The sequence below is a fragment of the Pelophylax lessonae genome (assembly GCF_965119305.1).
Source record: "Pelophylax lessonae genome assembly, chromosome: 2".
NCBI lineage: Eukaryota > Metazoa > Chordata > Amphibia > Anura > Ranidae > Pelophylax > Pelophylax lessonae.
Window position 1 is genome coordinate 407851419 of NC_138769.1, and position 25916 is coordinate 407877334.

Below are 25916 nucleotides of genomic sequence, written 5' to 3' on the forward strand. Positions count from 1 at the left end.
AGATGTGTACATAAACAACAAACACAAATTAAGATTTTGTGAACCTTTCATTAGACAAATAGTTTAGTTTTAGTTTAGCAGTTTGTAATATTTGCTGCACAAAATGTGGGACCATTAAAGTTAAATAATTGAAAAAAAAACAATGTCTGTAACCTTGTCTAGTAGCACCTTGTATACAGCTACTACTCTGATACAGTATAACTTGGTGAACAGATATTTTACATGGTGCTCCCCACTATCCTGAAATGAGGAATAATTATCATATTGTTTTGGTGTGTGATGAAATTAGACTTCTGTTATAATACGTCTTTAACTGGTTTATCAGAGGACTTTTTGGTTCCTTTTATCCATTCTCATTATACCCTTCTGGGTTTAAAATAATCCTTCCCTGTGAAAAATGTGTTTTTGGTGTACCAGTCAGATGCATTCCAGGTGGAAGTTAGGTTTCTCTGCTACAGTATGAAGAAGTGCAATCAAAGGTACTTCATGCTTGCTATGTAGTGGTGAGATGAATGTGGTGTGCACATGCTGTGCAAGGATTGGCACAATGTCATTGAAAGTGCCAATCCTTGGCACAATGCCATAGCACATTTTAAACCTAGAGATGGATGTTCTTCATGGTACACTGCTATTTAGCTGCAGTGTTGTATAAAGGTAAAGCAAAAGGCAACCAGCATTTTGCTAATTGCTTATTAAGTACATGTCATATAATTGGACTTAAATTATAATAAAGGCACTAGAGAATAGGTACTTGTCACTGATTATAATTGTTTGCTATCAAGCAGCATCTGCAAGAGACTGCTTGTAAGTTGCATAGTTATTGTCAGTACTAACTAGATCTTGAGTGGGCATAGTTATTGTCAGTACTAACTAGATCTTGAGCAGGCAAGGGCTAATACTTAACTGCTTAAGGGAACTGTCTATAAAGTGCATGCAGAATAAATAAAAAAATGGATTTTTGTAAAATCTTACTGTAAAATCCTTTTCTCTTAGCTCATTGACAGACGTAGTCCTCGGTGATTCAACACCCTCGGGTTATGCTGCCCTCTACAGGAGTAGGACTAGACAGGAAAGAAAACGTTCTGGCCACACCCTAGGGGCAGTCCCAGAGGGTATATCCTCTCACTTCCTGCTCTAGCAAATCAGTTATGTCACAAAGCAGTGTTTAGAGAATTTAACCCAACCCAACTCAAAAACAGAGGGGCGGGTACTACGTCTGTCAATGAGCTAAGAGAAAAGGATTTTACGGTAAGATTTTACAAAAATCCATTTTTCTCTATCGATCATTGACAGACGTAGTCCTCGGTGATTCAACACCCTCGGGACGTCCCAAAGCAGTACCACAAATGAGGGGTGGGAAAATGGAAATCAAATCCAATCTAGAAGGCCCAACCGGTGCCAACTAGAAGTTTACAATGCTCATCCTCAATGATAAGACTCAACAGAAATTTTTCAACAGAAAAAAACCCCTGAGGTAGACCACCGGTCTCCTCAAATTGCGGCCTGCAAAACCTTGCGGCCAAATGAGGCGTCCGCCGATGCCATCACATCAATCTTATAAATTTTTGTAAAGGTATGTACCGACGACCAGGTGGCTGCCTTACATACCTGGACCACTGACGCCTGATGGCGATAGGCCCAGGAAGTACTGAGCGCTCGAGTGAAGTGCGCCCTAACAGGGAACGGAGGATTCCGACCCTTAATAGAATAAGCTTGTACCACCGTCTGACTGATCCATGTAGATATGGTCGCGGCAGACACAGGCAACCCCCTTCAAGGGCTATCCGTGATCACAAAAAGTGAGTCCGTCTTACGAAAACAAGTTCGTAGTAGTCAAGTGTATCCTTCTGAACCCCATCCAAGGAGTGTAATGCAAACTCCCAAGGATGGCTAGTCTTAGGACACGGGGAAGGTAAAACAATACTTTTATTCAGATGAAAAACTCTGAAAACCACTTTAGGAAGGAAGGATGGATTCGGAAGAAGAACCACCTTATCCCTATGAACCACCAGATATGGGGAACGACAAGATAATGCGGCCAGTTCTGACACCCTGCGTGCAGAAGTAATGGCCACCAAGAAGGCCACCTTCTGGGATAATGTAAGCAAGGGAATCTCCCTAATATCTTCAAAGAGAAGTTTCTGAAGAACCGACCACACTAAATTAAGATCCCAGGCGGTAAGGGTGCGCACTGGCGGAGCCAGATGTCGCACCCCCTGGATGAAATTCCGCACCAAGGAATGATTAGCCAAAGGTTTCTTGAAAGAAGATTGCTAACGCCGAAAACCTGACCCTTGATCGTGCTCAAGGATAGTTTCTGCTCAACCCCTTGTTGCAGACAGACCAAAATTCGGGTCACCGAATAGGTATGTGGGGGAAATCCAATAGATTCACACCATGCAATATAAGACTTCCATGTGCTGGAAGTCGCTTTCCTTGCTTTAACTGGAGGTAGGAATAACTGAAGCTGACACTCCCTTGTCCTTCAGTACCTGGGTCTCAATGGCCAGGCCATTAAGCCAGCGACTGTAAAGCAAGATGGAAGATCGGTCCCTGAGACCGCAAATCCTCCCTGAGAGGAAGTCTCCAAGGAGCGTCCGCGACTAGCCTCACCAAGTCGGCGTACCAGGCTCGACGAGGTCAGTCCGGAATTTCCAGAATAACTGGAATTCCCTCCACCTCTATCCTGCGAAGAAGTTCCCGCAGCAACTTGAGAGGATGGAAGGCATGCCGTAGCTGATACTGCCCCCACGGGGCGATCAGTGTTTCTGCTGCGTCCGCTAGAGGATCGCGGCGCGAGCTACAAACCTCCGCACCTTCCTGTTAAGCCAAGGTGCCAACAGATCCACATCCGGGATGTCCCAATGAAGGGACAGCTAGTGAAAAACCTCTGGATGAAGAGGCCATATGCGATTGGATCCGAATCGGGCTGCTCTAGAGCTGCTCGATCCAGTAAATCAGACAAAATCTGATCGCTCTCAGTTCCGATACCCTTATTGGTAATCTGGATACTATCGGAAGAAATGACTTCCCCTGGTTGAGCATCGGAGACTTCCTGGTCCGCTCGCTCAACCGGATCCGATTGTCCAGGGAATCGGAATTCTGATTCCATTAAAAAAGAATCTCCTTCAGGAGAATTCGGGTATGAGACTGGGTATACGGTACTGCCTCTAAGAAGGCCACCATCAGTCCCAGCCAATTGACGGACAGCAACATCCGAATCGTTGACTGAACCTTCTGGAGTTTCTCCGCAAGGAGAAACTCTCTTGCCCAGGATGTATCCAACCTTAGGCCCAGATAGTTCAGTCTCCTGGTGGGAACCAGGGATGATCTTTGGGAAAGCGAAAAAACGCTGATGTCCTGCGATGATGGGGATATAAAGATAGGCCTCCTAAATGTCTATGGACGCCAGGAAATCCCCCTGATGCAGGGAGGCCACCACTGTACGGATGGACTCTATTTCTTCCCAAGTCCAGATTTGGACGCACCTTGCCCTCTTTCCTAGGCATTGTGAATAGGTTCGAATAGCACCCCTGAAACCGTTCAATGTTAGAAGGGAAGAATCGCACCGGTGGAAGTGATCGAAACTCGATCCTGTGTCCTCCAGAAACCGGTGAAGACATCCCCCCCACCCCAGAGATGGGTAGGGGCGCATCAGGCTGTATTCTTCAGGCTTGGCTGAGCCGGACTTTTTGTTTAGCCGACCAGCGCCCTTTGAAACCCCTCTAAAGGGACTTTGGAGGGTTTCGCCTTATCGCCCGCCCTCGCGGAACGAACAACACTTTATGAGCAGAAAAGGAAGGTCCTCGTTAGTTACGAGGTCCTTCTATCCTAACAGTCTGTGGCAAGACAGCAGGTGGTACCGTCTATCCTATAAAGAGGAATTCCTCAAACGGATAGCACCTAGCCATGCGTTTGGAAATAACAGGGGTTCATTTCAAAACGACCCCATTTGGGTAAAGGAAAATCCTTCGCCCTTTTGGTAGGCTAACAAGTACCAAAAAGGAATCTCAGTCTCAGCTACCTCTGCCGGTGTAACCTCAAGACTAAAGGTTTCCCGGACGGACACAACTAGTGCATCCACCACTCTTGTGCTATGGCGGAGGCAGGAACGTGCTCCTCACTGCTGAGGAGATATTACCTGAGACAACAGTCCCCTAGGAGAGACCTGCAACTGCATTGACCAGCTCCGAATCCGTATCTGAAGTATCTGATAAACAATAGGGGTAGGCGGGGGTCGCTTCTTGACCCCCGTCCCTGACAGGCCACCTCCAACCGGGATACCAAAGACTTCAAAACTGCCGATAATGCATTAAAAACAAGTGGGGTACTGGAGGGTCCTGCGGCCACCTTGAGGGGATCAGGTGGGGATACCTATGCGGCAGGGTCAATGGTTATACAAGACACTTGCCAGCGACAAAAAATGACAAAGTAAAAAACTTTTTTTTTTTTTTTTGTGTCCCCCAGTCGCAACAGCGCCCCTCAGTGTTACCTGCCTTTTTGGACCCCACAGAGAGAGAGAGAGAGAGAGACCCCAAGGCTCATCCCTGATGCACAGAAGTTTTCATCAGCTTGCTCAGTGCTTGTCTTGTTACAGACAGGAAGTCTTTGGCCCCATTTCCTGGGTAAAGGAGGCGGCTCCGCCCCTTAACACGCCTGCCGGCGCCTCCCCCTGGCTCCATGAGGTGTTTGAGTCACCTCAAACATGGCCGCCCCCATGCTGGAGACACGAGGCTACACCAAAATGGCGGCCTCGTGCGATCTACCAGACAATGGTGGCGGTCTGCACAGAATAGCGGCATGTCTGCAGAAGGATCTCGGCCTCACAACCCTTCACCCTCATGGTGGTCAGCGTGGTCGGCGGTACCGGACCCTGGCGGGCCGTATGCGGTCCGTGGCCGTCGGGAGGCATCTGCTTAGCTGGAGGAATGATCTGGAAAGCAGTATACATGTATAGACATCGCCCTGTGGCTACTGACAGGTAGGATACCTTATACTAACACAGTAAAGTTCTAGTACTGCCACTGACTACAATCATTTTCACATTTTTACAATTAGATTGTCAGCTCCCAAACCAAGCCTCCTGGCTTCTTGTACACAAAAATCACACTCAATTAGGGGGATCTGTGACATGTTATAGGATAGAGGGGAACCCATCCTTACCATTACAGAGAGGGGCCCGCGTTCACCACAAGACCCGTCAGGGGGAAAGGGGGAACATACTACTCACCATACCGGAACCAGGCGGGCGCCAACTCCTGACAGTACCCCTCTCCACCGAGGTAGGAGGGCTGTCGACCAATACGGACGCCGTGACTCATGGTCTTTGGCGTTTCAGCGAGACGTTTAACTAGCAGGGTCAGTCCCCGTCCAGTGGGACTATGTCGCGGCTGACCCAGCGCGGAGCTATGGCCTGCACGCGCTCGTAGGCTGAACTGGGGTGACCACTGGATCTCAACATCCAGCCCGTCGCCCAGTTCAGCTTTCTTGCTTGAAGATCTCACAGGAACACTGGAGAAAAAAAGCTGTCTAAAAAATCTTTTCTAAGAAAAAAATCCTGCCAGGACCGAAGATCCCAGCAAGGTATCTAGGTCCTTACTCCTAACTAGACAGAAAAAAACTGATTTGCTAGAGCAGGAAGTGAGAGGATATACCCTCTGGGACTGCCCCTAGGGTGTGGCCAGAACGTTTTCTTTCCTGTCTAGTCCTACTCCTGTAGAGGGCAGCATAACCCGAGGGTGTTGAATCACCGAGGACTACGTCTGTCAATGAGCGATAGAGAAAAAGATTTTCTAGTAGCAAAATCTGTATATTTTAGCTGACTGTGTCTGGATCTACATAATAAGAGTTTTTCCATCATGTGATTTATGCCACTTATAAGGCAGGTGCAGCATAGATACTGTATGGCTCCCACTAATTCCTTGTTATCCTAAAGCAGGGAGGGCACAAACAACTGTTGATTGTCAAGTTCATTGAATTAGCCAATTTGCGTTTCAGTGGTCCTCCAAAAAGTAAAACAAGATAGTGAATATTTAGAGTGGTTTCGTCATTGCAGAGGAAGTTTTGTTTGGAATTTTCAGAAGTTTTCTTTAAATAATAAAAAGTTCTTTACTGTTATAAGAGTACTTTTTCTGCCAGAGCTAATTGTATAAATGCACTAGAATAGTCATTACTTAACATACTTACGTGGAACCCTCAAGCAATAAGCAGTGAAGGATTGATCTCCCTCCTGTTGGAACCTACATTGTTTCATGGCCAACATTCCTTGGTAGCAACAGGAGTAGGAGACCAGTGGAATCTCTTCTCTCATGTTTACTATCACCAAGGATTGTATGGGTGCATTCTTTCTTGCACTAACCCTCAGTGTAAGGAGACATCCTTCTTCACACTGATGCTAATCTAAGGGATCATTATACCCAACACTAACTAACCCCCACTGACCAATAATATAAAAGAGCCCATTTTCCAACTAGCCACCAAGTTAAGGGTACACTACAATATTCCTCTATCTGCTTTCTTTTTGGTCATTATTTTTATTAATATCATGATAAAAAAACAAATTTGTCATACACACGCAAACCTTCCTTTTTTTTTTTTTTATTTGGCATGGATTACCTAAAACCTGAAAACTATTTCTTCTGGGGAAATAGGTTGAGAATGGTTGCTCTAGTCTAGAGAGACACAGAATAATATTTTCATAAATTCTCAGACAAAGCTGTACAACGCAATTATCCGAAATGTATGGCTTTGTGGACACAATCAACCCAAGAATTGGTGGTAAGGTGGAACTCAGGGTTTAGCTATGCTGGAGACTTTGGGTGACACTACAAAAGAGGTCTATGCAGAGGACAAATATTGCTATACATTATAAGGTTTTTATTTTATCTGCATTTTTTGCCTTTTAGTTAAAGCTCAGGCTCCCCAACAATTGCACAAATTCCCAGATCATATTACTGACCATCATCATAGTGATGGATATATCATGGCAAAAAATTGAACTCTCATATGCCGTGCCATCAATATCAGAAGAGTTACAGAGCTAGTAATAAAATAGAATACAAATGCTTCATACCACAGCTGTCAGACTTGGGATGAGTTTAACTGAATTCTTTACTTCTTCCTCTGTCACTTCTACTACTGTGCAGTGCTCTTCCTCCAGGGGCAATGTGTCCTCACCATTTTTGGTCACCCAAGGATGTAGCTGAGCAAAAGAAAAATAAAGATTAACATTTAAATAACCGAATACATTTAGGAAGATAATGTGAAGACATTTTCAGGGTAATTTTTGTAGCAAATTATACATCCTAATTAATGCACATTTGTCAGCAGATGTAATCACTGATCACCAAAATAGCTCTGTTGTCCTTTAAGAAAAAAAAAAAGAAAAGAAAATATGTATAGTAAAAAATGATATTAAATCATTTAATATAAGTTTTGGAAGAAAAATAATTATACCTTTTTTTAAAGCGTATGTTACCCTAACAATGATGATTGCTTATATGTGTTATTTTAGTTATATACAGTATCTCACGAAAGTTAGTACACCCCTCACATTTTTGTAAATATTTTATTATATCTTTTCATGTGACAACACTGAAGAAATTACACTTTGGTACAATGTAAAGTAGTGAGTGTACAGCTTGTATAACAGTGTAAATTTGTGGTCCCCTCAAAATAATTCAACACACAGCCATTAATGTCTAAACCGCTGGCAACAAAAATGAGTACACCCCTAAGTGAAAATGTAAACATTTGGCCCAATTAGCCATTTTACCTCCCCAATGTCATTTGACTCGTTAGTGTTTCAGGTATGAATGGAGAGCAGGTGTGTAAAATTTGGTGCTATCGGTCTTACTCTCTCATACATGGCACCTCATGGCAAAGAACTCTCTGAGGATCTCTGAAGAATTGTTGCTCTACATAAAGATGCCTAGGCTATAAGAAGATTGCAAAGACCCTGAAACTGAGCTGCAGCACAGTGGCCAAGACCATACAGCGGTTTAACAGGACAAGTTCCACTCAGAACAGGCCTAGCCATGGTCAACCAAAGAACTTGAGTGCAGTTCTCATTGTCATATCCAGGGGCTGTCTTTGGGAAATAAACGTATGAGTGCTGCCAGCGTTGCTGCAGAGGTTGAAGGGAAGGGGGGTCAACATGTCAGTGCTCAGACCATACGCCACACACTGCATCAAATTGGTCTGCATGGCTGTTGTCCCAGAAGAAAGCCTCTTCTAAAGATGATGTAAAGAAAGCCTGCAAACAGTTTGGTGAAGACAAGCAGACTAAAGACATGGATTACTGGAACTGTGTTCTGTGGTCTGATGAGACCAAGATAAACTTATTTGGTTCAGTTGGAGTCAAGTGTGTGTGACAGCAACCAGGTGAGGAGTACAAAGACAAGTGTGTCTTGCCTACAGTCAAGCATGGTGGTGGGAGTGTCATGGTCTGGGGCTGCATGAGTGCTGCCGCCACTGGGGAGCTACAATTCATTGAGGGAACCATGAATGCCAACATGTACTGTGACATACTAAAGGAGAGCATGATTCCCTCCCTTCAGGGACTGGGCTCCAGTGCAGTATTGCAACATGATAACGACCCCAAACACATCTCCAAGACAACCATTGCCTTGCTAAAGAAGCTGAGGGTAAAGGTGATGGACTGGCCAAGCATGTCTCCAGATCTAAACCCTATTGAGCATCTGTGGGGCATCCTCAAATGGAAGATGAATGAGCGTAAGGTCTCTAACATCCATCAGCTCTGTGATATCGTCATGGAGGAGTGGTAGAGGACTCCAGTGGCAACCTGTGAAGCTCTGGTGAACTCCATGCCAAAGAGGGTTAAGGCAGTGCTGGAAAATAATGGTGGCCACACAAAATATTGACACTTTGGGCCCAATTTGGACATTATCACTTAGGGGTGTAATCACTTTTGTTGCCAGCAGTTTAGATATCAATTGCTGTGTGTTGAGTTATTTTGAGGGGACAGCAAATTTACACTGTTATACGTACAAGCTGTACACCCACTACTTTACATTGTTGCAAAGTGTAATTTCTTCACCGTTGTCACATGAAAAGATATAATAAATATTTACAAGAATGTAACGGGTGTACTCACTTTTGTGAGATACTGTAGCTCCTAATAAATAAAGCCTGCATATCTTTTATTTTATCTGTTCTTTGTACCTACCTGGTGATCCTCCCCAGTTCCATGCCGCCCTTTTTCAAACTGACCGGCCCAACACGGAAACAGATCTCCATGCTGGCATGATCAGTATGCGTCCCCGGGATCACTGTTAGGAAATGCAACATGTCATGCACAGCATGCCTGTGTGTCCTGTAGTAAGTTTTGAAGCCATACCTTCCCCACACAGCGCTGCCAAATCCCCCCCGCCTAGCACTGCTGTTGCAGGTGCAACCTGGGTAGAGGTGGACTACCCTGCTAGAGTCAGTTTTGAAGCACCGGCACCCACCAGTCCTGCCATTAATCCCCCCCCCCCCTAACCATTGCTGCTGTGTTTCAGGTGCAGCCTGCTAGAGTCAGTTTTGAAGCCATGCTTGCTCAGCGCTGCTGTGTTGCAGGTGCATACAGCGGATGGGTTGAACAGTTTTCTGGAGAGCAGCGAACAGACAGGAGGCATACGTCCCTGTACTGTACTACATCACACTTTGCCCGCCCGCTGGCTTTATAGGCATGCCCATTGCTATGGGAAAGGAAGAGATGAAGAAGGGAGAGCTGTCACTTAATCATGGAATAAATCCTCAAGTAAAGGTACATAGCAATTATTTTCTGTAAATATACAAGTGATTTTAGTCAGCAAATGGGCTTTTCTTTCTTGCTACTGACTTTGAAGTTACTGTGTTAACAATTACTTTAAATAATTCACATTTTAAGTACATCAAATATATGGCTCAACCAACATTTTAATATAAATATTCTCACTACCTGTTCACATAATTTGGGTAACGCAGGGAATGCTTCATACTAACTGTAAGTAATGGCCCTTGTGCTCATTTATTTTTTATGATTTTAACTAAACTTAGACTTTAACTTGAAAAAGAGGCTTGTTTAGGTATTTTTGAATATGATCTCTGATCCAGCAGTAATAGACCTTAATTGACTGGTGGAAGTAGCAGCCACGACATAAAAAAACAATAGAAAAGTTTCCCCTTGAGAAAAAAAAAAGGAAGCCAAGACTCTCACCTTACAAATTGACCAGTATCAAAACAACTAGTATAGTTTGTGAGCTTATTTTTATTTTTTTGCAGTATCACACTGCATAGTCCTAAAAAAATGTCAAAATAGACTATACTAAAACATTCCCTAAACCCACTCCCATCTTTGTATGCCAGTACTTAAGCATTTATATAGGAAGCAAATAGAGAAAGACAAGGTAGGCTTTACCTTGAATTAAAAATTAGAGTGTAATACTGAGAGATAAAAGCTACAAATATTGTATAGTGGCTGGGAAGTATGTTAGCCGCTTGGTTGGACCACAAAATAAGGAGCGTCAAGGTAAGTTTTAACCTTGAAATAATAATTCGAGTGTATTATCTAAGAGACCGTAGTCATAAATATTTTTGAGTGCTGCAGAACCGGAATAAACTGCAAACTTTGAATTAAACACTGCAGCAAACATCGTATGGCATGGAACATGCTGCAAAATTTGAGGCCCAAAGGCAGAATTTACCCTACAGCAAACATTAGATATTTTTCAGCTGACGTTGAGTAGCGGGAACATTGTATGGCACCTCTACAGTGCCAGAGCATCAGAAAAGATTGCACATTTTAAAGCAGAAGGTTACAGCTGAGATCAAGTTCCAGAAATATTGTGTGTCCCCTTCACAGTGTTAGTACACTAAAATACACCAGGAGAAGTGGTAGGATTACATTTTTTGTTTTTTCATTTCGTAAGGTTTAGTCTGTAGCATCAGCAGCAGGGGATTTGTGGTCCTTGGTAATCCAAGACAGGTTAATTTTAGTGAAAAAGTGAACCTGTCCATATTGTCGGGGACAAATGGAGTCTCCTCTCCGTAACAAAACTTCCTGGTACACTGAAGGCTCACACAGACAGCACACTGCAGGGCAAGCCAGAATCTCAAGCATGTACTTTTCATTGCCTGGTGATGCAGATGGAACACAAGGGGGATTGTGTCACTAATCGCTGCCTGATCGCAGCTCACCATTTCTGTTGCCTTTAAAAAGGGTGCCAAAATGTTGCTGGCATCCTGAGTAATGAGTCCATGACATGGTGAGAAGAACCCCATCTCCCTAGAGCTTGTCAATGACAGCAGAAGTACTCATTAATGCAACATTGCAGCTGGTACAGCCTCTACAGCATACATAAAGAAAAAAGGTAAAAATCATCACCTCAGCTGGAGATATAGAGGAGAGTATCCTATAAGGAATCAGATACCTCAAACTATCTCATGCACCATTGCCCCATTCAAAGTCAAATCACCCCCCATACAATTAATACAGAGTGTGGATGGTAGCAGGATCCTCTAGATTTATAAGCATACTATATTTGAGGAAGACTAAAGGTCCACAAAGAAATCTTAAGAGAGGATCAACTGGTCAATTATAAACATCTTTATTAAAGTATATTTGGTGAAAATAGAACATGAAAAATATTTGCTCTGAAGAAGCTTGTGTCATGTCAGCACAGCATCATTGCCCTTGTGACATCCATTCCTAGACCAGACCTTGTAGACTCCCACACCCAGGTCATCCACCTGTAGACCGAAACTGCACACATGCAGCGGCATGAACGAAGAGTGCTCTAGTGCAGTGGTCCTCAACTCCGGTCCTCAGGGCCCACTAACAGGCCAGATTTTAAGTATTACCTTGGGGAGATGCAGACTAGAGTACTGCAATCACTGAGCAGCAAATTATATCACCTGGGATGTATTTCAGTTATCTTGCAAACCTGGCCTGTTAGTGGGCCCTGTAGGCCAGGGTTGAGGACCACTGCTCTAGTGCACTACCTCTATTTGGATTCTGTCCATAAGGCATTAGGATCCCTTCAACGTCTTCAACGTGGCTAGGGAGTGGTGAGATTGCACTGACTTAGTTTATGCATACTGTCCATAGGACACTGACTCACCCACAGATAACTGGTCTCCTAGCAAGATCCTGCACGCACACCGCTCCTATCTGCACCAATGGATGAGTGTGTTGGATGTGTGGTTTGTGTGGGTGTCTGCATTTGCTTTCTTGTCTGGTTTTGACAAAGTTGTCATTTTAATTTTTTGTTATGTTGGAGGTGCAATTTTTCATGTTCCATTTTCACCAAATTTACTTTAATAAAGCGGTTTATAATTGACATGTTGATCCTGTCTGAAGATTTCTTTGTAGACCTTTAGTCCTTCTTAAATATAGCCTCTTTAGCATAGCCAATTATGAGATCTAGCGCATTGGAGTTTCACAGATTAGATGGTTGGCAGAAAGCTGATGTTGGTTCTGCATTTCTGGGATATAAGGAATGACCAAGTATGAGAGCAAAAATGTCCATAAACTGTCCTAGTCTGTCTAAGGACATCCTGGAACCCACTTTGTGATAAAACTGCACCACATGGTTGAGGACATATGCTAGGCAAAAAATGTGTGTGAATTTTCTTTAGCAAAGGGTGGTCAGTAGACTATGTGCTGATGTCACAAACAACCTTACTTGGCTGAAGATGACTTGGTGCCAGTCACCTCTTAGCTATGGTAATAGGGGGGATAAATATCTGGTGCTTTGGTGCACAGTACCTAACTACACAAGTATGCAGAGACGTGCTAAAAAGAAAGGGCAGTTTTGCCTATGTCAGCAGCCATACACTGAGCACCCTGAAATAGAAAAAAAAAAGCCCTTAGCAAGACAAAATTAATAATACTTCCTCCAGAAAATAAAAACAACCTACAATAAAACAACAAAAACTGTAAGGGGATGGGGACCAGCAGCTAAACAGCAACTACAGTTGTTGTTGACCTACACTAAAAAGGTAGTCTTAAACTCCTGGGTCTCTGAACTATAAAGGCAGGTGGGTACACAAGATTATGTAGCCCATCCACAGTTTTTAGCACAATATAGCAGAGTATACAACGGTAGTGTATGGAGGCCATGTAGCCTCCCAATTGGCTGTTAGGTGGCTACCCTTGTGGTGCAAAATGTCATGGGGGTAACTAGTTTGCAGCCAGAAGAGATGTAGCCTGCAATTCATATGCGTCCCCCCTCTGGGAGTGCAATATAAAAGATATGAACAAGTCTTGACATTCTGTTATTCCTGACTAATAGGAACATCCCGTGGAACTTTTCTGTGCACTTCAGGGAAGTGGGTCCCCATTGCAGGGAATGTAACAGATTTTATTGCAGATTCCTACCTGTTTCTGCAGTGAAGGAAATGGATTTTATCAATGTGAAACGTTTTTCATTATTAAATTGACTGATGCACTTGCAGTGTTCAAATGAGGAAAATGAAGGGTCTGAATACTATAAGAAGTGTTTAACCCTTTGGTACTATTTTAACAAAAATAATATTTTGTTGCAGAGGATGCCTAAATTCTGACTTGTATCTTACTGCAGACTTTTAAGAAAAATAAGCCAATCGTACAAGCAGGAAATTACATTCCCGGGGGTGTATGGAACACCAACCAAGTACAGAACATCAGGTTCCAGGTTGCCATATTGCTTTGAATTTGAAAGGAAATGAATGCACAACAGATCGAAAGGAAAGGTAATTTTTAACAACATTCAATTATAATATAGCTTCTGTAACAATTGTATAGTCTATATATTTTTTTTTCCCATGAAAGTAGAGTTACCATTTATTTCCAAAGTACACTTACCCTTTTAAGTACCAGCCTGCATACTGTACATATAGGTTGTTAGGAACAAACAATCAAGCTACCTTATTTATTAGGCAAAGAGCACAGTTAAACAATCAAATAGCATTAATTTGAAAATTTTTTTGACAATCTGACATAATAAAATCTTATTGTTTGCCATGAAATATGCACTTTACAGTTTACAGTAGTGTTACCTTATTAAAAAAAAAAACTGAAGATGTATGATATTTACTTTTAGGATTATATGCTATATATTTATCCTTTAGCAAACAAAATATAAAGAAGTAATAAAAAGTAAAATTAGGAAGATATGACCAACTGCCATTACTTATCAGGCATTCCCTGGAAAACTAAACAAAGGTAAAGATTGTGTGATAGTGAGAGTCCCTGCCTCTGGAAACATTTAAAAAGAACTCAGGGTTTGCATGTGCAGGACTACAGAGCATTTATTTTGAGAGGAGAAAACTGCTCTGGCAGCTTTCTCTGGATTTCGCTATTTCTGGATATGGCTCTAAAGCTTGGAGATTCCTAAGAGTCTAGGGTAAAATGGAATCTCCAACCCCATGTCCGATGTAGTGGACAGCCAGCAGGGTGTGTGCCCAGGTGCACACAGCCCCTATAACGATTGGCTAGGGAGATCAGTAGGAGTTGGAGCTGTTTGAAGACAGGACCCTGTCAGGAGAGTTGGGCACCCCTGTTAGAGACTGCAGCCTGTGCAAGGGGGATTCTATGACCAAGGACTGGGAAAGGCAAGTCAGCTAAGAGAGCCTGGGAGACTGAGAAGGCTGATGAGACCAGTGAATCCAGGGGGTCTGGAGAGAATCTGGGAGTCTCTGGTGGGTGCAAGCTGGAGATACTGGGAAAACCCTGTCAAGAGGCCATGTGGGTCTGAACAGCAAGGTGTTGTCACCCAGGCTGAGAGAGGGAGCCTGAATAGCCAGTGGTCTGGTAGATCAAAAAAAGCAGAGGTACAGCTAACCAGAGAGTCCGATAGCTCGGTAGTTTTCATTTGTGTTTACTGACTATAGTTGAGACCCCTGTGTGCGAATCCTGGATGAACTTTTGTTTTGATTATTCCCCTCTAATAAAAGTGGGCTACCAGGCCCTTAACTATAAGGCCTGTGTGACATGGACTCACTATACAAAAATAGCATTTACCACTGAGCTAAATATCCACAAAAGCCATAATTGCTATAAACTATACTCTGTTTGATATTTCATAAATGAGCTACATATAGCAGGTACTAAATCACTAGCTATAGCATTATCGATTTTAACGTCTTCTATCAACCACTATAAATAATAATAATCGATTTTAACGTCTTCTATCAACCACTATAAATAATAATAATAAAAAAAGTATTAAATGCTACTTAGTCTGCAAAAACATAAAATAAAATGTGCAGTGCATACATCTGTGAATTGCAGAAGTTTTACCCTGCTCATCGTAGGATAGCCCCAAACATAATTTCTCTCTGAAACATCTGTCATAATAAGATGACTGTGCTATAGTTTCTTGGAACTGTACAGCTGTTATATGACCACACACCTAGATATCAAAGCTAAAAAAATTGAGCCGTTTATCTTTCATGACAATCCTATGGTTGGCTGCTCAGCAAATGTACCGTTACCATGTAATAAATATGGTAATGGCATTCAATCTGAAGGAGGTCTTACAGCTGTACAATTGGGTGGAAGATAGACTAGTGGTTCTACAAATTAACAAAAGTTCATTGCATAATGTCTGTGGTTTCAAAGTACAGTAATTGCTAACACTGTTCCTTTATGGTAATCTGTGCTTCATTTTAGCATTTAAATCGATACGCTAGCAATCAGAACTGGCAGTTTTCAGTGCACAGTTTCTGTCACTAAGAGCAATGCCCTACCCTATGCCCCCCTCACCATTAACCCTTGTTGTAACCTCAGTCTTCACATTAGGATTTCCTGTAACCCCCAATCCTCATACCAGGTCTATTCAGGATTGAGAACTGTGGTTTTCATTTTTTCTCCAGTTTTGCAGGGGCAGGTATGCCTGCAATGCTGAATGTGCACACTTCATATGTGGCTGTACTTGACACTGGCTTTACCTCGCAACATATTTCTATTTTGAAGTGCTATAGCTCGACTTAAATGCAATCAATGTTCGCAGATAAAGAGAAGACCAAAACAGTAATATTACTTCAGCATCTCTACATTGCCTTTATGGGAGCTTTTCAGTGGCTAGTGTCAAGAGTCAGCACTTGTCTTATGCTGGCTCTTGCAAAGCGGTTTGTCAAAGTGCCGTCCAGTACACTAAATGGCATTCTTATGACAGTAGTTGTCATTTACAGGCTGGCCAGAGAAAAGCAAAGCTAAAATTTCCTTTCATCAATAATATGAGATTAGAAATCATCTATTCCAATACCATGCAGCTTTAAAATTATGCTCTGCAATATTAATCCACTGTTAGCTTGATTTTTACAAATTTAAACTTTTTTACTTTAATTTCATAAATAACCAAACCATGGTATTATGAATTTTTTTTTTTACTTAACAGTTCAGCATCTTATCTGAGTCAGATAATTCTGCAATATATCAGGTGGAAGAAAAGGAAGCAGGAATGATAGAGCAGAGAACAACGTAGAATAAATTAGATTTCCTATAAAATGCCACAGGGAAAAACAATGATACTGTAGCGTTATTAGGCAAAGACTTTATAATACAAACTGCAGCTGACTTATTTAAATTGATATTGCACGGTTATAAGTCATCATACACAACACAGAGGTTAACTTCAGAATGAGAATATATGCAGTTCTTTAAGAAAAGAACAAATCAGAAATTCAATAGGCAGTGAACCTGAACAACCACAATATGATTTTAAAGATAAACTCGTGTCTGCTACCTGAATGGCCATTTCAGAAAGCTGTGATCTATATAAATGCAAGGCTTCACTCTCATTTGTACATTTTTGGTGCATGATGAGTGGTCTACCAATTAAGCAAAGGAACGGGTCTTCTTTATGCAGTGCCAATGCCAAGGACTATAACCACACATACAGTGGTTAGCACTTCCACCCAGCAACTCTAGGGTTGTCGGTTCAAATCCCAACAACAGAGCTACCTGCCTGGAGTTTATATGTTCTCTCTGTGCCTGTGTGGATTTCCTCTGTGTACTCCAGATTCCTCCCACACTCCAAAGACATGATGTTAGACTATTTGGCTCGGACCTAAATTGGTCCTAGTGTGTATAAATGTGAGTTAGGGACATTTCATTGTAACCCCCTGAGGGCAGATACTGGTGTTAAGGATATATATATTATATATATATATATATATATATATATATATATATATATATATATATATATATATATGACAGTGCTATAAAAGTATCTGCAATAAGATGAAAATTTGGCACAAAAGATTCCAGATATTATAACAGCTTCACTTGGGGATCAACTAAGGGGCTATAGACCTTCCACATTCTTGGGGATTCTGGAAGAATCTTACCCTAGAACAACACATCTTAAATATTTCTCATAATATGTTACTGGAATTTACTGATGAACAAAAGATGCAGTGCTTTTTAATTTTATTTTTGATGGTATGCCATTTCTTCTCTTTCTTGGGTTTCTGAGTTATTGATCTCCTGATTAAACCCATTTTTAAAGTAAGTCAGCTACTGGGGAGAGGCAGAGTATTTTCCTAAAAGTAAACTCATGTAAACATCAGTGAAGGGGTAGTTTGGGCACTGAGGTGCTTAATGAAATGTAACACTAGCAAACATCTGTTACCAGGTATTCTGCAGCCAAGGATGGTGAATTTAGAAATCATTCACCTCCTGAAGCCTGAACCAAGGAGAATATGAACAAGTGCAATATATCTGTATGGATCGTATATGCCCTCCCTAAAAGGCTATTAAGCACCAGGCAAACAACCTGTGATACGCCTGAAAAGGCTGAGTTCAAAGTGGATGTTAGGCTGAGGATAAGGCAAAGACGTGGTCAGGCAGGCAAGCTGAGATCTAGACACGAGGTACAAAGGCGGGATCCGGGAGAGTAGTCAGGAGGCAGGAAGAGGTCAAGACACTAACGGGCAGCAAGGTAAAAAAATCAGCAGGCAGAAGAACGATCAGGAAACAGGCAAGAGTCACGGTGAAAATCCAGCAATTAACACAGCGGCAGCTCACACAGGAACTAACCCAATCAACGGGCCCAGAACAAAGGAAGTGTCCGGTATTTAAAGCCTGAAATAATTGCAGATCTTCTACAGCTGGTTGGCAGGCTGAGCTAAAGTGTCCATAAGGAGAGTTGCACAGTACAGTACAAAAAACAAAGGCTCAATGGCTAGGTCTGTGCAGTTCCGCACCAGAGACCCGAGTTCAAACACCGAACCGGAGATAATCTGACAGGTACGTGACACAACTTCATTGAATTGTATGTTATTTCTCCTAGTATTTTATATTGTCTGCAACCTAGTTTAATTTGGAGTCCTCTATAATGCCACTATTGTTGCTTCTGAGAAGTACATTATAGCAATTAGGAGTTCCAGGGACTATCTTTATTGAATAATTCTGGCACACTATTACTTATTTTGTGAACAGGGCTTTTAGAGCCATTATTTATGTGGCCTACATAATGTTTTATAATAATTCAGTGAAAAAATGGTTTCAGAAATGTCTTTTGATATGTCATACACAATGGCTCTACAATGGACTTTATAAACACTGTGAAAAAATTATCCACTGCAAAATAATTGCTACATGCAATCTCTTCAAAACACTGGAACCTATTGGGTCAACAGAATGTGAAAATTGTATCCATAACAGTTATGGATATAAATGTAAAAGATACTTGATGACAGATTTAGAATTTCTGCTAGAATATATGAATATATATAACGGTTTCTTTCAACTAATAAGACTATAGACAAAAATGCCTCTACTATGCTTTTTTTTTTTTTGGGGGGGGGGGGGTGTTATGTACAGAAAAATGGGCCCAGAAAAGTACAACAAAACCCGCACATCCGGAAGGATTATCAATGAAATACATCACTAAACAAATTTTTTTCAAAATGATTGTTCCGGACATCCAAAAATCGATTCTTTGGTATACTATATGAAATACAGCACATAATGTATACCTTTATTTCTGGAACAGTTATCCGATCTTCTGGCTTCTTAGTTAGCATTCGCACAATCAGGTCTTTCATTTCATCACTTATGACTGGCCTTTAATTGAAAAGCAGACATTTTAGGTTATCTTCTTGCATGTAAGGATGGACAGCCATAAGGAGGGAAAGATTGCAAACTTTTTGTATATATATTTAATACATTTCTAAGCCACAGCTCCTCAAAAAATCTAGATATAGTTATCAGAAAGCAATCTACTATGAGACAAGACAGTACATGGTAGCAGGGCAAAAACTGGAAGAAAAAAGGATGGGTTTGACAAAACAACTAACCTTTATGAACTCGACTGAACAGTAGAATAAATATACCTGGTTCTATGAGGCAACAATGATATAACCTGAGTTGCCTTATTCAGCAAGGATGAAAAAAAATCTACAGATAATTACATTCCCTACATAAAATAAAGAAATCATTTTAATTAAAGCACCAACTGAAACAAATTCTGATGGATTTATACAGCAGGTAAAATAAGTATTTAACACCTCACCATTTTTCTAGGTAATATATTTATGAAGGTGCTATTAACATTACATTTTCACCACATGTCGGTAACAACCTATGCAATCTGTACATACAAAGAAACCAATACATATAAGTTCAGAAATTAAGTTATGTGTAATAAAATGGAATGACACAGGGAAAAAGTATTGAACACGCTAACTGAACTTTATTTAATACTTTGTACAAAATCCTTTGTTGGTAATGACAGCTTCAAGACGCCCCCCTGTATGGAGAAACTATTTGCTTGCATTGCTCAGGTGTGATTTTTGCTCATTCTTCCACACAGTCTTCAAATCTTGAAGGGTGGGCCTCTTCTATGAAGTCTAAACTTTAGTTCTTTCCATAGATTTTCTATTAGGTTCAAGTCAGGTGATTGGCTGGGCCATTCTAGCAGCCTAATTTTTCTTTCTTATTGTATGTTAGTGCAAATAAAAAAAGTATCACGGACAGTACTCAATTTTCTCTGTCGCAAGTACGACAGTGTCACTAATACGGCTACAATGACCTCAAGCACGTCTTTCTCTGAAAGCAATTAAGAGTTTCCTTGGCTTTGTGTTTGGGATTATTGTCTTCATGAAATGTCTACCCTCATTTCATCTTCATCATCCTGGTAGATGGCAACAGTTTTTTATCCAGAATGTCTTGGTACATTTTTCCATTCATTCTTCCTTCAATAACATGAAATTTGTCAGTACCGTTTGCTGAAAAACAGCCCCCCTCCACGATGTTCCCTCCTCCAAACTTCACTGTTTGTATGGTGTTTTTGGGGTGATGCGCAGTGCCATTTGACCTCTAAACATGGTATGTATTATAGCGTCCAAAAAGTTCAATTTTGGTCTCATCTGACCATACTATATTCTCCCAGTATTTCACAGGCTTGTCTAAATGTTGTGCAGCAAACTTTAAACGAGCTTCAACATGCTTTTTCTTTAGCAATGGGGTCTTGCATAGTGAGCATGCATACAGGCCAGGCCATGTCGGTTGAGTGCATTACTGTTTTCTTTGAAGCAATTGTACCGGCTAATTCCAGGTCTTTCTGAAGCTCTCCACAAGTAGTCTTTGGTGCTTGGACAACTCTTTTGAAAATTCTTTTTACTCCTCTGTCAGAAATCTTGCAAGTAGCACCTGGTCCTGGCCAGTTTATGGTGAAATGATGTTCTTTCCACTTCTGGCTTATGGCCTGAACAGTGCTCACTGGAACATTCAGAAGTTTAGAAATCCTTCTGTAACCAATGCCATCAGTATGTTTTGCAACAAACAGGTTGCTAATGTCCTGAGAGAGCTCTTTGCTTTTACCAATTATGAGATATTTCTTGTGTGACACCTTAATGAGACACCTTTTTATAGACCATCAGTTGAGACAGAACCAGCTAATATTAATTTGCATTGACAAGGGGCGGGATTGCTTTCTAACAAATGATCGATTTCAGCTGGTGTCTTGGATTTCCAAGCCTTTTTGCACCTCCGTTTCTTCATGTGTTCAATACTTTTTCCCCTGTATCATTCTATTTTATTACACATAATGTAATTTCTGAACTTATTTGTTTTGGTTTCTTTTTATGTATGGATTGCATGGGTTGTTACTGACATGTGGTGAAAATTTCATGTCAATAGCACCTTTAGAAATATATTTACCTAGACAAAATGCAGACGTGTTCAATACTTTTTTTACTCGCTGCACAATCCCAAAGAGACTAGCAAACCTAATCAGCACCTGACTATGGCTGATCAGATGATAGGCCTACATAAGTGCACCACCAGAGCTGACCAAAAAAGGCTTCACTCCAGGCAAGCAGCTACATACATGGTCAAAATTCATATTGTAATATTGTACAGTCCGATATCCCTTGCAGAGAGCAGTGTTGTTCACTGTCAGCACTTGTGCATGCAGCAGTGTCTAATAAGCCAGTCCCCCCTCTGCCAGTCTGTGTTCTGCTGTGCAGAGGATTGCAGGAGGCAGATATCAAGAAAAATTTAGGTATTTACATCAGTTTACTTTTTTATGACTTTGCAGCACCTGGGGCTTTTAGATATCTCAGTGAAGTTCTTTTTTAATTCTAACCATATATAAATATATGCACAAATTAAATCTGTTTGACTGCTCAACCACTGTTTTATGCATAACTCATATCGCACAGATATTAGTAAACCCTCACTAAGCTAAGTACTTTGGTTAGAGAGGATGTCAAATATTTTTCAGTAACTAACATGTAAAAAAGCTTTACAATTACATAGAAAATACATAGCTTACGTACTGCTCGGGAAACTCCACTGGCTTATGTTTAATTATGTTATGAAGAACTAAGATGTAGTCATCCATAAAAGGACACTGAAACAAACAGCAAATACAGTTATTGGTAAAGTATGAAGATCGGAAAAGATATGATGATCATAATCTGGCAATAAGACTTTAGCTAACTATAGCACAATTAAGTTTACAAAAATGTATTGGAGAAATAAATATATTTTAACTGGTAATTTGCAGTATTCTTGTCTTGTAAGCATTAAGCTTTTATCTAATAGTTTAGCATAACCTAATTTACAACATAAAATACATAGTGCAGGACTGTAGGAACATAAATAACTGGTGTAAAATCAAATAAAAAAAAAATTAGATTCTCATGGACGGGAGACATCTTACTGGCAGGATCACCAGATAAAAAAAAAAAAAAGCCTGGAAAAAAGAAAACATATTTAGCCACCACATCTAAGAAATAATATGTTTATGAGGCGATGCCTGACTATGAACCAGTCACAATCATCTGCCAGTGGGGGGAGCCGGAGGAGTTGCTTAATTGTAATCCAGGGCTGGGTGCCAGACTTTAAGCCCAGTTGACTTCTCTTTAATTAGGGGGTCACTTTTCTTTTGCACATTGTACTTCTTTTGTATTTTTTCCACATTAAATTAATTTTCTCTGTTTGGTCCACATATGTTTTATATCACTTGTCATTTTGATATAAACTCTTTTTGATGTAATATAAATAATGGTGCCCACCTTTCCACTAACCTTTATAAACAAGTGTGAACAACCAGAACTGGAAGACTACTGAAGTTTAAACATAAAAGGCACTGGTATTTTGTGCACTAGATCTAGGGTAGTCTCCATTTGACGGTGTTAGGCTATTTATAAACTGATTTGTTTCACTTCTTTCATATTGTGCACTGCACAAACCACAACCATGCAGTGCAATTTTGTTTTTAACACAACTTGCACCACAGGGGTAGAAATATTTGTAACAAAGCCCAGTTATTTGACATATTTGAATAAATCGCTCTTCTTTGTGTAAGCATAATACATGGAAATCAGAAGCTGAATTGTGTAGCACAGTAGAAATTCACAGCACCAGAGCAGACTTTGTGCTAGTTAAGAACTTTTATTCAGATAAATGTATCCATGGGTTTACAGGCAAGCTAGAGAAAATCTATTAATGAGTTTATAGTGCCCATGCAAATTTTAATCCAGTTCTAAAATATTCCAAATATATATATATTTTTAAAAACAACAGTCGAAAATAATATAAACTGTTAGCTGAGCACATATAACATCCAACATAGTGACATGTGTATAGGTGAAAGGTGCATAAGCAATCCAATTAAAAAAAACACTGACACCAAAAGCTAACAGTTTATAATATTTTCGACTGTTGTTTTCAAGTTGTATTTATTTAAGTCACTTTATCATCCATATTTATTTGCTCATATATTGATTTCACTATATATTGATTTAGGAAATATTTTTTGAGTAACATTTTTGAGCGTGAGAGCTCCCACTATTCATTTATATATATATTTTTATTTTTTTTCTATTGGGTTGAGGTCAGGACTGGAGTCCTGTGCAGGCCAGTCAAATTCCTCCACTCCAAACTCGCTCATCCATGTCTTTATAGACCTTGCTTTGTGCACTGGTGCGAAGTCATGTTGGAACAGGAAGGAGCCATCCCCAAACCATTCCCACAATGTTGAGAGCATGAAATTGTCCAAAATATCTTTGTATGCTAACGCCTTAAGAGTTCCCATGTGATGAATTCATTAACCTTAGAGAACCAGATTTTAAGTGTTGAGGGAGTTCCTTTTCCAGAGGGCAGGAGTGCATGCTTTTGCTGCATTTAGAAGATGAATCATCATTGTTTTCTTATAACATACATGTCTAGGAAGATGTAAGAAATAGAGCAAGTATTTTGCTGGATCATTCCCTGGGTCACAGTTTTTCATTTGTTTAATGATGGTCCTCAACCGAGACCAAATGCCTCCAACTTCTTTCCTGGAGCGCCAGCAAATGTCAGATGTCTGGTGGAACATTTTATATAGAATGGATGGGACTTTATACCATCTGGTTAAGACCTTATACCTTAGTTCCTGGCATAGATTTGCTATAGCAGAGTACTGAGCAAAGTACAGGATATCTTCCCTTTTAGCAGGAGAAACCATAGTCTCAAGGTCCCTCTCCAATTTAAGAGAGAGTGGGGGTGTAATATTGTCTGATGGCTGAATCAAAAATTTATATGCAGCAGAGTCCATATAGGAGGTCAGTCTGGAGGCTAGTAGAGGCTCTCAAAAGGGCAACTGTGAATCTGAGGAAATTTCCCTTTTGGAGACAGAGAACAGATATTAAAGCCATTGCTGGAGGCGCCACATGTCCGGGAGGGGGGTCAAAGAACTGTGGCGGAGAAGAAGCAGATTTCTGACCCAATTCACTGAGGAAACCTCTAACTCTATAAGTGCCGGTCCCCAAGAGCTGTTGGAAGCATCTATCAGACATGCTGGGCGAAAAAACTTTGGGCTGCCCAACACTGGGGTAAGTCACGAGAAGTCAGAGATGAAGCTAGTCAGTTCTCAATCTGTCATAAGAACAGAGGAGTTGGTCCTTTTAATGGGATGGCTCCTAAATCAAAATTCCAGTCAAACCCAGAGCAAGCAGCATAGGATATCAGAACAGGATTGTTCCAACAATATTGATTGTTTTTACTCAAAATCCCAACACCAGACTATCACTTTGGATAAGTGAGTCACCTGGTAGTACTTTATGACATCAGGAAATGCTATCACACCAGGCAGTTTGGGCATGATGAGTAAACTGTAGGATAACCACAGATGGGAGTGCACTGAAACATAGTGAAGCAACTCCCTTCGTAGCACCTTCAGAAATTGTTTTGGGATTGCCATCATCAGGGTCTGGAACAGGTATAGCACCTTGGGCATAATAGTTATTTTCAGTATGATATTTCTGCCAAGCCAGGTGTACATACTGTATGTCTGTGCCACCATCAGAGATCATCTTTAATAGAATTCAGAAGAGGTGGGAAATTAGTAACAAAACAATTGTCTACATTCAGGGTAATTTTGGTGCCTAGATAGGTGATATAGGCAGTCACCCAATGAAAAGGGAAAGTGGAGCGTAAAATGGTCAAAGTGGAGATTATTTATATCTTATGTACTAACACTTTGGGTGCAGGGTATAGTATTGATGCTATTTTAAGGGGTGGGTACATTATCCTCTACACTCCCAGTATGTGCTCGTGCTAAACATGTTTAGTTCAAAAATATATTTAGATTTTATATTTCCCTGCCTAAAATAAGAATTTTTGTTATTGAAATCTAGGAGTATTCAGTTTGGATATATATCACAAATTGTTATTTTATCATACTGCAAATGGCTTATTTTCCCGCTTTTCTCAATAAATATCATATTGACACTCACAGTTATAGCTTCATAAAATGCCAGCAGGTTCGAGAGACAACGAAAATGTTTTGCAAAATAAACTTTTACAGTTAAAATGCTACAAATTGATAAAAAAATATGCAAAAGGTAATAAGTTGCACAACAATCTACTACATGCCTTGTGTTTTGGGAACAGAGTTTAAAGACCTGGTCCCAATGATCTTGTTGTAGCACTACCCCCATAGGATCTGCTTAGATTGGATTCCCTTGGGTTACCCATAGCAACAGTCTGTTAAATCTTGGCAATTTAACACTCGGCTCAGTCAATGAACAGTCCAGGAGATTTGTTTTTTGTTATTAAGGAACTTGGATAGGAGAAGGGATGAGTGGGATACTCCAACATGACAACTATGCACATATTTTGAGGACTTCTCACTGGATTGAGTGAGGTAAGGCCGCTGCTTCACCTTGCCACTGAAGTGAAGACATGAAGGTTGAACTATTCTGGGAATTACTTTTCAGGGTCCTAGTTGGCACCCCCCTTTCTTACTGACCGTGTGTACTAGCTCTTGTCCTCTGACCCTACTGGAGTGGTCCCCTTCCTTGGCAGACCCCCTGGTACTCACGGACACTGTTTTTCCTCAGGTAGCTCTGCCTTCAACTCCACCGTCAGTATCCTGGACCTCTTGGCTCAGCACCACACCCTGGCTCACCAGGCCAACTGCCTGTGGCCACTCTTCTTGCTGACAGGTGGA

General features: G+C 41.0%; 1 protein-coding gene across 5 annotated transcripts in view; it reads right to left on the reverse strand.

Annotated features, from left to right (window-relative positions):
- Positions 1 to 25916, reverse strand: part of CAMKK1 (calcium/calmodulin dependent protein kinase kinase 1) — a 362689-nt gene that overhangs the window by 26410 nt on the left and 310363 nt on the right. For all 5 annotated transcript variants that reach the window (XM_082244977.1, XM_082244975.1, XM_082244976.1 and 2 more), the window contains exons 12-14: positions 21757 to 21830; positions 18952 to 19039; positions 7073 to 7201 (exon numbers count right to left, since the gene is read on the reverse strand). In XM_082244977.1, the coding sequence (XP_082101103.1) occupies positions 7073 to 7201; positions 18952 to 19039; positions 21757 to 21830 (291 nt within the window). The remainder of the gene's footprint in view (positions 1 to 7072; positions 7202 to 18951; positions 19040 to 21756; positions 21831 to 25916) is intronic.